The sequence below is a fragment of the Hoplias malabaricus genome, chromosome 1 (assembly GCF_029633855.1).
Source record: "Hoplias malabaricus isolate fHopMal1 chromosome 1, fHopMal1.hap1, whole genome shotgun sequence".
Taxonomy (NCBI): domain Eukaryota; kingdom Metazoa; phylum Chordata; class Actinopteri; order Characiformes; family Erythrinidae; genus Hoplias; species Hoplias malabaricus.
In genome coordinates this window covers 56,167,370-56,180,826 of record NC_089800.1, presented here as the reverse complement: position 1 = coordinate 56,180,826, position 13,457 = coordinate 56,167,370, and the positions used below count along the sequence as shown (strand labels likewise).

At 38.4% G+C, this 13,457-nt stretch overlaps 1 protein-coding gene across 4 annotated transcripts in view; it reads left to right on the top strand.

Annotated features, from left to right (window-relative positions):
- The window catches only part of esrrb (estrogen-related receptor beta), a 58,176-nt gene that overhangs the window by 39,387 nt on the left and 5,332 nt on the right, over positions 1 to 13,457 (top strand). For all 4 annotated transcript variants that reach the window (XM_066667083.1, XM_066667068.1, XM_066667076.1 and 1 more), the window contains one exon: positions 1,272 to 1,433. In XM_066667083.1, the coding sequence (XP_066523180.1) occupies positions 1,272 to 1,433 (162 nt within the window). The remainder of the gene's footprint in view (positions 1 to 1,271; positions 1,434 to 13,457) is intronic.

Here is a 13,457-nt window from a genome sequence, read left to right as displayed (position 1 = left end):
TGTATAATGACAAAGCAAATTTGAAATTCTCTTGTTGCTCTGTTTTGGATCCGAATATAACATAAACAAATTAATTCTACTGGCTAAAATGTATTTTAGACATATTTAATATTAAAGGAATTTTGCAAAAGAGACAAGAATAAAATAAATATATTGTACTGTAATATTATGCTTTGCATATTTTATATTTGTTAAGTTGTCTGTCCTGGGATTTGATGCCCAGTTGAAATATGATACATTTAAATATCAAGTGTATTATACATTTTATATTATTCCGCTTTCTCATGCATTTTAAAATCTGGTATCATTTTATTCTATAATTATTCTGGACATTGTATTATATCATAGAATATAGCAACTTATATTACAAAAACAGCAGCAGATAAATTATTTAAAGTATCCAAGTTGGTCAAGTGTTTTAAACCATATCTGATGAGGATTTATTTCAAAGCTAACCCAAGTAGATTTAGATCCAGTCCTCAGTATTTATGCATGTGCGTTATGTAATTAAATATAGGTGCTATATCACACAGTTATAACATGTGCACATCTACACTTTGCTACTGATCACACTCAAAAAACAGCAGAGGACACCTCTCTCTCTCTCTCTCTCTCACACACACACACACACACACTTCCTACTGAATTGCATATACACAGCAGAGCACAGCAGAGTCTGAAGCAGGTGATTTTGTTCTGTTTGACTGCCTCAATTCCCACCAGAGCAAATATTCACCAAACTATGTTCCAGTCATAAGTCTGAATCAATAATATGTTTACTCTCTCTACTGCCTGGATTCTCATAGTCATTTGGTTATCAGTTATCTGTGTAACTACTAACACAAAATCACAACTCAGCCTGTTACTATTTCTCTGTCCAGTTCCAATCCTTCAAGATCCATTCTTATCAGATTTAATATTTATATTTGTAGACATATAAGTGGTGGGATTGCTACAGAATAATAGAATAATGAGTTATCTTTAAGAATTAGTTTAACTCGGATATAATCATGCTTTTTTTTTTTTATAACATCCCATGAATATATGGTTTTCAGATTAATTTCCCAGTAACACACATGATGGCAGTATAGTTCATAAAAATTCAAGACCTGACTGAAATTTGACACACACACTTGCAATGTGATTAACTTTGTAACATATGAGAAATTTGCAAATTAGCAAGATTATTTTCTTTGCATCAGACTTTTCTAGAACATTGTACAGTTCAATATCTTATTCGTCATTTTCATTTCCACTCTACTCTTCTTCAGTGACTAAGATTGTGTCCCACCTGCTGGTAGCAGAGCCAGAAAAAATCTATGCCATGCCAGACCCCACCATGCCAGAGAGTGATATAAAGGCGCTGACCACCCTGTGTGACCTGGCTGACCGTGAGCTGGTGGTCATCATTGGCTGGGCCAAGCATATCCCAGGTCAGTAAAATACTTCTTAGCCACTCACATACTGCTCTAGTACAGAACCAATACACAAATGTCTTTGACCAAACAAAATTTTCAGTACTCATTTCAATGAGAAAATGAGTTGAACTAGTAAATACGTCTGTTCAAAACACCTGGATGTTTGAATATTTAAAAATAGCTTATTTTAATAGAAGTAGACATACTTGGAACCACCTCCTGATGATAGGACCAATGCGTACACTGCAAGGCGACTCCAGAACCTCTATTTATTTCATTTTTTAAATACATTCTTCACAGATGTGATAAATATGTATGCATGTTTTTGGTGCATCATATAAGCAGTTAGTAAATGATTTTAACTTGCATTGGCATAATAGTAGATTCACACTACATCTTCATTTTGATATGACTCAGGAAAAAAAAACAACCTAAGACTCATTTAAGATTTTGGAGAAGACGGTAATCAGAAGCTGAGTGAGGTGTTGTCAAGTAAGAAGATAAAGAGGACATTGAGCCCCATACACACACACACACACACACACACACACACACACACACACACACACACACACACACACTGCAATGCTGTATCAGCACAGAGAGTGTTTAAGCAAGGAGATTAGCCATAGCTGGATCACTAATGACCCAATAACACAGTCTCTTCAACCTGCATCACACGTCTTTGTCCTGCCACAACATTCACTCTTAGACACAGACTAAAATATTGCAAATCTCCAGCTTTGGTTGTTAAACACACAGTACTTGGGCTCCATATATTACAGCCAAGTACTGTTTGTATATTATACATAAAACCTCACAGCATTTGTTTTTTTGTTTTTATAGAAATCCACATCATCTCATAGCACCAGCTGTCATTCACATTATTTTAATATTCCCTGATGGGCCAGAAATGGCTTAACAATACTTGCAAATCAAACTCATAATTACTTACGTTAACTTTAAGGGCATTTTAATGATGGTATATATATTTTTCCCCTGAACTTTTTACACAGACAATTTTAAGGTGATTTATTTAATGCCATTTGATTCTTCTGGTTTGTATGCTTGATGTGTAACTGAAAAGGCCAATTATACAACATTTCCATCCTTTAAATTGGAAGGGCTTGTGTGTGGGCCCACACTTTAATTATTTAAGTATTACATTTTCATAATTACTGAGTAATATGCCTAAAGATTATATAAACATATATAATATGGCATCTGTTTACAATAATTGATTAACGGATTCTTGGTTGTTATTATTTGTTGCTTTCAATTTCCTTGTCAGTTTCATTGTTGTGCTGCACATGGAGCTGAAATCTGCTGGAGATTTGTATATAAGCATCGTATCGCTTCCTTTGAGCTGGAGATTAGCACATCCCAACACAGTGCTGAGGCCATGGCACTGTCATCCCCACTGTGAGGCTGCTGATTACATTCTGATAGATTTTCAGCCTTTTGGCAATGGAATTAAAAAAGATTAACAGTTCATTATGAAGTGGGGAACATTGATTAGGACATTGACAAATGGCCAGTGACCAAAGTCCAAAGGTAACAATTTATATGTCAAGAAAATTGGCACTTAACTCCCACAATTGATTTTTCATTGCCCGTTTTGCAAGGATAACATTTGAGAAAATGGGTTATGAAAGAGCGGTAATTTTCAGTAGAGTGGTACTTTTCAGCACTGATCTAAGAGTGATAGATTGGCAGGTTTTGACACTCACTGTGTTTTCTCATCTGTGTATATACTGGCTCTGAGTACATTCTGCTACTGACGTTAACAGTAAGCCAATAATATCCTCTGCCTTTATAATATCAGTAAAAACTACCCATTTGTACTTGTCCTTCACTAAAGACCTCGGTTACACCCAACGACAGATACAAAACTGTGAGTGTTTTTCTTATTTGACTGGGTTTTTTTTTTAACATGTAAAGAGTATGTTCTACCACACCTTTAAATGAGTGGATTTCTATATTTTTTTAAGGAAACTATTTTGAACAAGATAAACATGAATAGATATAAGTCCCTTAGCAGCTGTGTACTCAGATTAGAGAAATGTAAATTATGTGCCCACTGACGTGAACTTTATTTTATTTTCAAGAAATCATTGATCAGTTCTCAGAGTGGTTTGCCAGGGTGGAGCTTGGTTCGATGTGGTTAAGTCATATTCATTGTATGAGTAATGTCCCTATAGTTTTAGGACACAACACTGTCTAACCATCTTCTGTGGCCCATATGTATTGTCAACTCCTAGAAGTTCTTTCTGTTGATTAATTGATCATTAATCCTGGAGTTGAGCAGCTCAGCCCAGGCTGGTCTGGCAGTGTGAGAGTGCACTCTGTAAATAGTTTGAGTGATGCCTGGCATGGGCACACTTATTAAGGCCTATGTGTGGGAAATGTTGACAGATGGCTTTTTTGCTCCTGAGGTGCTAAAGACCTTTGACATACATACGGTAGCTGCTTGTTCTCTTCAGTCTCACATTTCACAGTGTCCAAGTGACAGAGGCTCTACTGATGTTATTCACCGACTTGCATGCAATACGTTGCATGGAGTCAGTTTGATGCTACCCTAGGTAGATTTAGATCTAGTGTTTCAATGTTTATGCAGAATTCACAGCTGGACTGCTCTGAAATTGGCCTAAGTCTTGTCAAGAAATGTAGGAAATGTTGCAACCGTCAGCAAAAGACCCATGAGAAATTAATTAGGTAAACCTTGGTGTCTTTTATGCCTTTAGAGCCTATGATATTTTGTATTTTAAATAGTAATGGTAGTCAAGTAGTGTGACGTAAGGAAAAAAAAAAAAAAATATATATATATATATATATATATATATATATATATATATATATGTGTGTGTGTGTGTGTGTTTGTTGTTACTTATATTGTTTTTGTGTGGAATGGTTATAATATTAGTACTGATCAGATGTATTTTGTTGTGTAATCCAGCTAAGGATACTACTGTGATACGTCTGCTGTTTTTTCTAACTACGATATTGTCTAGTTTGGTAGTGTAGGTTTTAAAAATGGACATGTTATACAGCGAGTCTAATCTCCAACCCAAATTCATTATGTAGACTGGGATTTTTGCCAACATTTTGTAGTCCAACCTCAGAACAGTTGCTATGACAGAATGACTTTCTGGATGCATGGAATATGTATAGGTCAGATCTGTCTATATGTAGTCTTAGCTTTTGATGGCTAGGACTGAAACAGTAGACTAAAAGTACTTTGTGGTGACTGTGTGAATGTCATACGTCGTGGTTTGGAATAAGGCTTTACATTCCACATCTTGTGCAACACAGTTGCTTCATCACATTAGGCAGCTGCTAGTCACCTGCCTCCAAGCTCTGGATTCACAGGGCAGGATTTTTCCACTAGGGAATTCTGGGCTGAGAGAGTCCGCAGAATTGTTTCCCACATGCTCACTATGTTGCCGCATTGAAGTTATTCTCGTCCTGTGATGCCTCTCTTGTTATAAAACACATCCACATGTTTTATTATTTTGGTTCACTGAAACAAGTAATGAAATGCATTTACTTAATAAAATGTGTCACTGATTTCCACATTAATAAAATCTGTTACTGGCAAAAGTACAAATCAACTCATTATATTTACAGTGCACAGATAATGCTACACATTTTTGCATCTTAAAAAACATCCCTGACAATTACGGATTTTTTGTGTATTGGAAAACTGTTATGGCATGTTTTATATCCATAGATTATTTATTTTATTTTACTATTTCAAACTCAGTATGACACACTATGCTGGAAAATGCTGAATGTAAATAAAAAGATAACATAACAAATCTCTCTGGGATGTTCCGTTAAGACATAAACACCCTAACAAAAACCACATGCTCATTTCTTGATTGGCTTGCAGTAGTACTGAAATGGCACCCTCTTGTCTTATATTGGTTCACATTATACAGGAACGCCCACAGCGCAAAGGTTCTACCCTGCATCCAAAATCACTGCATTAAATAATGCACTTCATTTTCTTTCATAATGTCTACTATGATAGTATGTAGTTTGGGACAGGGCTGTCTTCACTGTTTGTTGATGTTAAACATTGATAGGAAGAGTAGGGGAAAAATAAAATGGCTAGCGAATATTGTTAGTGAACTTTGTGATTAAAAGTCTGTCCGTGACCATCCCCGTTGGAAATAAACTTTGTTCCATATTGATGAGATTAAAATTGCTGTGTAAGCGTCACAAGCCACAGTGGTGCGATTAAAACTCGCTCTGCAAGCTGCCCTGGTATTAATAGGAACCTGTAAGTCACAATGTGATGCTCTCCGGTCCTACTGTGCACCACAACTTACAGAGAAATGTCATCTTTCTTCTTGTAGAGGATGTCTTAACAAATTGTAAACTTTTGTAGATGACTGCACAACAAATTATAATGTATATATGAGTAGCTTATTACCCTTTAGCAAAATCCATGATCATGGTCTCCGTAGTTACTTTAGGCATGAAAATTGATCTCCTTTCAAAGCTCAGAGCCATCACATCAGAGTGCACACCTCATGACACAAGATTACCCCCCGCCACCCCTCCTCATTCTCAAGCTTGCTGTTTTCTCTTTGCCATTAAATTGTGAAATCTCCTTACTGTGTTGCCGGGGCTGATCCCTCTCGAGCTGTGTAATCTCCTTGTAATGGAGTGTGAATACTGCCGGCCGATAAATCAGCACCTCATCAGCGGGCTTTATTAAATATAGACACCAACAGACAGGCCTTAGTATATTCAATTTACCCACTGACGGAGGCTTTAGCAGAGCAGATCAAGATGGATGGAGCAATCAGGTGGAGGCCCAGCCCTGATACCCTACGCCTGAGATGCAGAATGCGGGGATGGAGATTTGAGGGCAGTGTGGGGTGGGGGAGCAGGACCATGCAGGAGACATCTTCTGCTTACACAGAGAAAGGGGTAGATTCATTGTTGGTCTGTTAACTCTGTCGGAATACAGGTTTCTCAATGTCCATGGTGTGTCTGTGCATTTGTGTGTGTGTGTGTGTGTGTGTGTGTGTGTGTGTGTGTGGACATTCAAGCTTTTTCGTGTACTGTATAATTCAAACTTGCAAAGCTGATATCTTTAGAATATCTAAAATCATGTTTTTACAAAGTCATCATTATATATTGTTTATAATATGGTTTTGTGAATAAATGTCTGTACTTTTTTTTTTGTTTAATTGAAATATTTTTTTGTACCCTTTTCGCGTGAATAATTGTTCAGTCAGCAATCAGTCTGAGATTATTTAAAACAGTGATTTCAAGTTTGTAGTGTATTGATTTCGGGCGGCACGGTGGCACAGCAGGGAGTGTCGCAGTCACACAGCTCCAGGGGCCTGGAGGTTGTAGGTTCGATTCCCGCTCTGGGTGACTGTCTGTGAGAAGTTGGTGTGTTCTCCCTGTGTCTGTGTGGGTTTCCTCCCACAGTCCAAAAACACGCGTTGGTAGGTGGCGACTCAAATGTGTCCATAGGTGTGAGTGTGTGTGTTGCCCTGTGAAGGACTGGTGCTCCCTCCAGGGTGTGTCCCTGCCTTGTGTCCAGTTATTCCGAGTAGGCTCCAGACCCACCACGACCCTGAACTGGATAAGCGGTTTCAGACAATGAATAAATGAATTAATTACACAGTCAATATAACTATATATAGAATACACGAAACACATATACAGTGCCTTTAATAATGTTAGGATAATAAATGGTTATTGTTATTTTATAGTCTGTATTTAAAGCTGTTATGTTTATGTAGCACAGTCTTGCATATATTAGAAAAGGAATTCCTTAGAATGCACAGTGTACTTTTAGCCAATCTCCTGAGGATCTCATTTATAGTTAGCCCCTATAGGAAGTGGTCAATAGGACATAGTTATTCATTAACCATTGAATCGCCTCAGCAGCAGAAATAAATGAAGTTCAATTACGCAACTGTTTAAGCTTCGTCTCTTCCTCATCACTGAGCTAAACAGAGAGATATATAATGGCCAGTGGAGACTGTGGCTCTCTGGGGAGGACTAAGGTGCAGTGGAGTCAGGTCAGAAGGTCAGAAAAAGCAGATTAAGACAAGGGGATTACTGTATTTAACATTACAAAACTTCATATCGTTCACACTTCACTAGCCAAATGACCCATCTCCCTGCCATGTGCTCATGCTTAATGGGCCTCTTATCATTTTAAAAGCACTGATACTCCAGATCTCAGCTGGAGGAGGCTCTCTGCTTTAATTTGCCTTATCCCTGTGTGAACACAGATGTGTGTCAGGGTCAAAACTGGATTGGAAGTTCGTGAAATCTTTTTCTGACTACTGATTTTTTCATAAATAGACTTTGTTTTTAAATATGTATAGGAACCATCCAGTCTCTCATTAAATATTATTAAATATTATTAAAATATAGGGAATATTTGTTAAAATCACCTAGCAGGTGACCCAATATATTACTCCCATATGTCACAGTCTAGTTGTGTTGCCGTATGGAGAGGTGAAAGAGCAAAGCTAGTGAAGAGTCCAGCATCTCTCCTGAATGCGTGACCAGACCTGGGTCAGGTCAAATTATTTATGTCAAAGGGCGTAGTTTATGACCAGACCTGTTTTGATTGGGTATTCCTGATACTGTAAATTGTAGATTCTTCAGTCGTCATGGGCAACAGCTGTGACACACGTGCACACACACACACATACAAGTTTTTTGGCTTGTCTGACCCAATCTTAAACAGTTTGATAGACAAGATATGTTTTACCATTTATTTAAAATAATCATTTGTTAAAAATTAAAAGTTTATCTTCAAAATCCATTTGGTTGATTTTACTTCATGTCCTATGATTTACAAAAAGATACAAACATTGGTGCTGAAACTGGGTCCGTTCACACAATCATACACACACACACAAGTAATGATCATTATAAACAAGATGGGATATAATGTAGTCTTTGGTTCTCTTTTATTGTCTCTCTTCCTCTGATTATCCATCTCTCTGTCTAATCTCTTTATAAACTGTCACTCAGGCAGGTTGTCCAGCCCGCTCACACACACTCACACTGCTCCTGTATCATGTGGGTTTATTTAGAATGCGACCTTAGCTCGAGGTCAGTAGGATTGCATGCGGCTTGTTTGAGTGAGAAAGGTTTCAGAATTAAACAAGCAGTTGAGATGCAGTGAGGAGAAGGACACGGAGATACAGCTCAACACACAAACACAGACTGGCTACTTATAGACAAGGGACCCTTGGTTGACCGAGGCTCACATCTCTGCTGGTCAACACTCCTCAGGATTTCTTTCACTGATTAGTTGCGGTGATAGATCAGCGCCGGGCTTGAAGCCTGGAGTGTTTGAGTAAAAGGCGATGTTTACAATTGTAATAAATGTGCCTTTTAACTAAAAAAAAAAGCTTTTTATAAAATACAGAAGATGTTTCCTCGCCGTTTGCTGCTCTCCAGTATGTTTGCGTTCTTGAAACCGGTTTAATGTCTTTTTGAAGCCCCCGTGTCGGTAAATGAGTTAAAAAAAAAACTGTCCGTTATGCTAGGCTTTCTCTCTTTCACTTTCTACTCATGCCAGAGGCATCTGGAGTTTTTTAGACAAAGGAAAGCACTCCAAATGTTAAAAAGCATGAACCGAGATGAGGATCCTGCTCTGTTCCTGCTATTGATTTTTGCTGTTTCAGATCACACAAAGTGGAAATGTCTCAAAACTCGAGAGACAGCTAACTACATTACGGAAAAATGCTGCAAAACTAAAGAACTCAAGGTACAAATGAGTTTTTGTGGTAAATGATATAATGAATAAAACTTAGAGACAAGTAACACTTCAGCCATGTACAAAATAACATCATTTTTTGCCTCAAACGCACCGTTCCATGTTAAACCATGCCGAGGTTCTGTAAACAACCAGAATTTTAGACGTTCCCTTAAAGGATGTTTTATCTCATATTTCCATTTTGTTTTGGCTCTTCTTATGTCTGTTTGTTTTTTTCAAAACAATATTAAAACACTGCAAACTGTAGTTTAAAGTAAACCCATGATCTCTCTCTAGACATGATCTGTCTTTCCCTCTTTCTCCTTTACTCTTGTGTGCTCTCTCTCTCTCCTTTACTCTTGTGCTCTCTCTCTCTCCTTTACTCTTGTACTCTCTCTTTTTCCCTCTCTCTCCCTCTCTCTGTCCTTTACTCTTGTGCTCTCTCTCTCTCTCTCTCTCTCTCTCTCTCTCTCTGATATCTGATTGAGAGTGAATTATGAGGGGGGTGCAGCTGGAGGGGGCCACTATACCTCGTAATTACATCTCATTTTATGAGCGCTACTAATGGCCCTCAGGGAGAAGGAAACAATAATAAATTAATATGAATATGAACTTCCGCTCAACAGAAATGCACACCACTTTATTTCAGCCCCTCTGGTGGACAAAACGACTAAAAGAAACATTGTCCTGATTGATCACAGGAGAGGGATACACTACAGTTATTGCTTGTCTGTAACACAATGAACTGGCCATATCACTGGGAGAATTTAAATCTGGCCAAATGAAAAAGTGCTGTATAATGTTTTAGTTGTGTGTAGAGCAATGGTGCTAACAGTGGTTAGTAAGCATCACTCCAAGCCCAGAATAAAAGAGAAATCAGCAGCAGGACAGGAGTTCAAGGAGGAGGAGGCACGAGCAGTACCAGAAATACAATTTCAAACATAAGCTCATAAATAAAGTCAGATTGAACCTTGCCATGTTTATGGTTATTTTGTTTATAAAGGACTGCTGGGGCTGTAAAAAGCCTTTTTCAGAGAGCGGTGGCTTTTACCCCTTTTCAGCAATGTTGCCTTCAATTCAGCGGCATGAAATATGTCACATAGACTGCCAAACCTGTCTTTGTTATAGTGGCTGTTTCGGGTGATGAACTTTATTGAACTGCATAAAAACAAGCTAAAACCTGATTACATTTTATACTAGTGCTGAAGATTGACCTGGCTGGGTCTTTCTCCACAAGAATGATAAGCTGAATTTTCAGAAATAATTCAGCACAGGATCTGGCATACTCTGATATGTGCATGTGTGGGTTTGATCATGTCATTAGATTCTGTACCACATTGTCTGATTTCTCACAATTTCTGTTTCACATATTTTTAGAATCTGACAACAATGTATGTTATATACAGAACTACACAGCCACCAAATACACCACATAACAGTCCTCGCTTCTCAGATCCATAATTGCAATTTTTTTTAGCTCCTGAATGAGAAATCAAACAGCAAATTGTTTTCTTCTGTTTTTTTCAGAGCTAGATAGATTGAAAGCACTTTTAATGGGAGTCATCCACATGTAATTCATAGCACATTTAATCAGAAAAATATTTCTAACCTGTTCTTACTGAAGCAGAGGAGATTTTACACAGAATGGAGAACAAATAACACTGATACGGATATCCCAGTTCTGATAAGATGGGACTTTATTGATCCTGAAGCAAATGGTGGAAATCAAAATATGTAATTATTGCATGATTAGTGCTTTGAACACATCTATGGACAAATTGTGTGTTTGTTTCCAGTTTGTTTGTTTACTGTGCTCTGCTATAACTAGGTTTTTGAAAAGAAATATTATATGTTGAAATTAAACACAATAATTAAATGCATGAGTGCTATACAGTTTCTTTAAGTGAAGTGTAGTTTGATGTTAAATGGCTAATAGAAAGCTGAATACACACACAGTATCATAATCTACAATGATTGACTTCTATTGTATACCTTTACCGACCCACAGTTGCAAAATAAATCAAATAGTTTTTACCTCATTTTTTTAATTGCTTCTAATACTGTTAGTATGGTGAGCGGTGGTAGAAAGAACACATCTCTACTGCTTCCAGTGCATAAACTAATGCACTGATAGACTAATGCCCATTGACACTAGGCACTCTATTTGCTAAAGTGCCAAGGGGCAGGCACAGCAGGCAGGCTGCCCAACTTGGTCAATATTGTGTCATGTTTGGTCAAGGCATGCAGAGGCAGTTGGTTGGAAATGAAGATGTAAATATTGATATTTCATTAGAGGGGGGATTCATCCGCTCCTTGAAGCACTTCGGCAAGCCTCCACAGCAGCAGCAGCATGGCCTGAGCACCGTTTGACCTGGAGAGCCAGGAAGTCACTTCATTACTCGATTAAATTGAGTGGAAAAAAGCGAAGTGAAAAAACACAAGATCCCATTTGGAGTGATAATTCAGCACTGTGAAAGGGGAGAGAGAGGGAGAGGGAGGCAGAGCAGACAGCACAGAACATTCTGCATTTTCCACCTAACAACAACCCACAGCAGACGATTAAGCGGCGGGCCTTTTAGCGTCCTGTGTAATTGTGGGCTGCCGAGTGTGATGGGTGTTTAGAGAGTGAAAGTGTGAGGTGCTTGGGGGATGTTTCTGTGTGTTCCGTGTGCATGTTGAACATGTCCCTCGCCCCTGAATGCCTGCGGGTCCGAAGGGAGCTGTGATCTCTTCTGGTAGCCTAAGCCCTGCCTGTGATTGTCATGCAAAATCCACTTGCTGATCAATCTGTGTTGCATATGCATACACAGTTAAACTCCTGGCAGACCAGGTTGCAGTCAGTCACCTGCACATTTCAGACATGATGCACTACAGCAGTGTGAACCACAGCGCTTGTGCTTTGGAATTGGTTCAGTAGAAACTGAGCAAATGGCTTAATTAGTTCACACAGAACTTGTCTGTCAGAAATCTAAAGCTCTTACAGTACAAAGTTTATATATGTTGGATTCTTTGAAAGACTCTGAATGGTATGTTATTGTACAGTCAACCCTTCAGTACAGGATCTTCCAAAAGTGAAGAGACAGAAAAGAAGTTAAACACTCATATATAAAAAATGGTGATCTAATTTTAGACACAATTTTTGTGTCAATTTGTAGGAAGCTCTTGAAATATGTTCAGTGAAATTTGGAGCTCTGTGGGTGTATATTGTAAATCTCACTGATCAAATACATGTAATAGTTCACAGTAAATTGTTCAAATTACAACAGTTATAAATATTGTTATATATAATTTTTTAGGACACATTTTTTGTTTGGTTTTATTTAATGTACATTTAAAGTGTATCGTTTAATGTGCGCTGCATTATTAATATTATGTATAAGTGATTCCAAACTCAATTTTCTGTTTGATCTCCATTAGACTCAGTAACTTCTAAAACATTGTCAGGCGATTCCTTGATAACATTAATGATGAATATTGATGGGTAGAGTTTTTTGATTGGTCCTGAGTTTGCTGTTCAGGTGTAAGTGTAGCTTTGTTTATTGGCGTGCTGTCCTGGTCTTCTTCCGTTTCTTTTCTGTCTGCCACCTCCAATCTTGCCTTATTGATTCCCTTTCACATTGTGAGGGGCCCTGCAGCTCCGATCACAATCTGTTAATTAATGTATCCCCCAGCACACGCAGCCAGTGTTCGCCCCTCAGATAAGGGAAATTAAACACTCAGGTACCCCTTTTTTTTCTCTTTGCCTCTTCTTCTTCTCTCTCTCTCTCTCTCTCTCTCTCTCTCTTTCTCTCTCTCTCACTCACACACACAAACACACTCCAAAGTGTCATGCGGTAAGCAGATAAACATCACCCCTTCGACTCTTCCTCAATGAGATCATTTATATGAAAGAGGGAAGACATTGGAGGCAGGTATGGCATGTGACCCAGTCAATACTGTAATCTATCACCCCCCCAACCCCCCATTCATGAAGGGGCTGATAGGATTGCAACGGTAAACTTGTAAAAGCAATCATTTTAATCATCAGAGCCAGCAAGGGGGCCTAATATACTGTCAAAATGGAAGGGCCCGGCGGGCACTGAGCGAAAGGAAAGAAGTGGGGGTCACAAGCCTGGCAGAAGGATGTGAAGAGTTTATCGACAGCTGAAGGCAGAGGAAAAAAAAGAATGAGATGGTTATCAGCACATCCCCATGACACACTGTGTCTTCTGCCACTTTCAAATCACTTACCTCACCAGGCTTTAGAGATTTGCCTCCCCCAGTCATTGTCAAATTTTTTTTAAACCGCA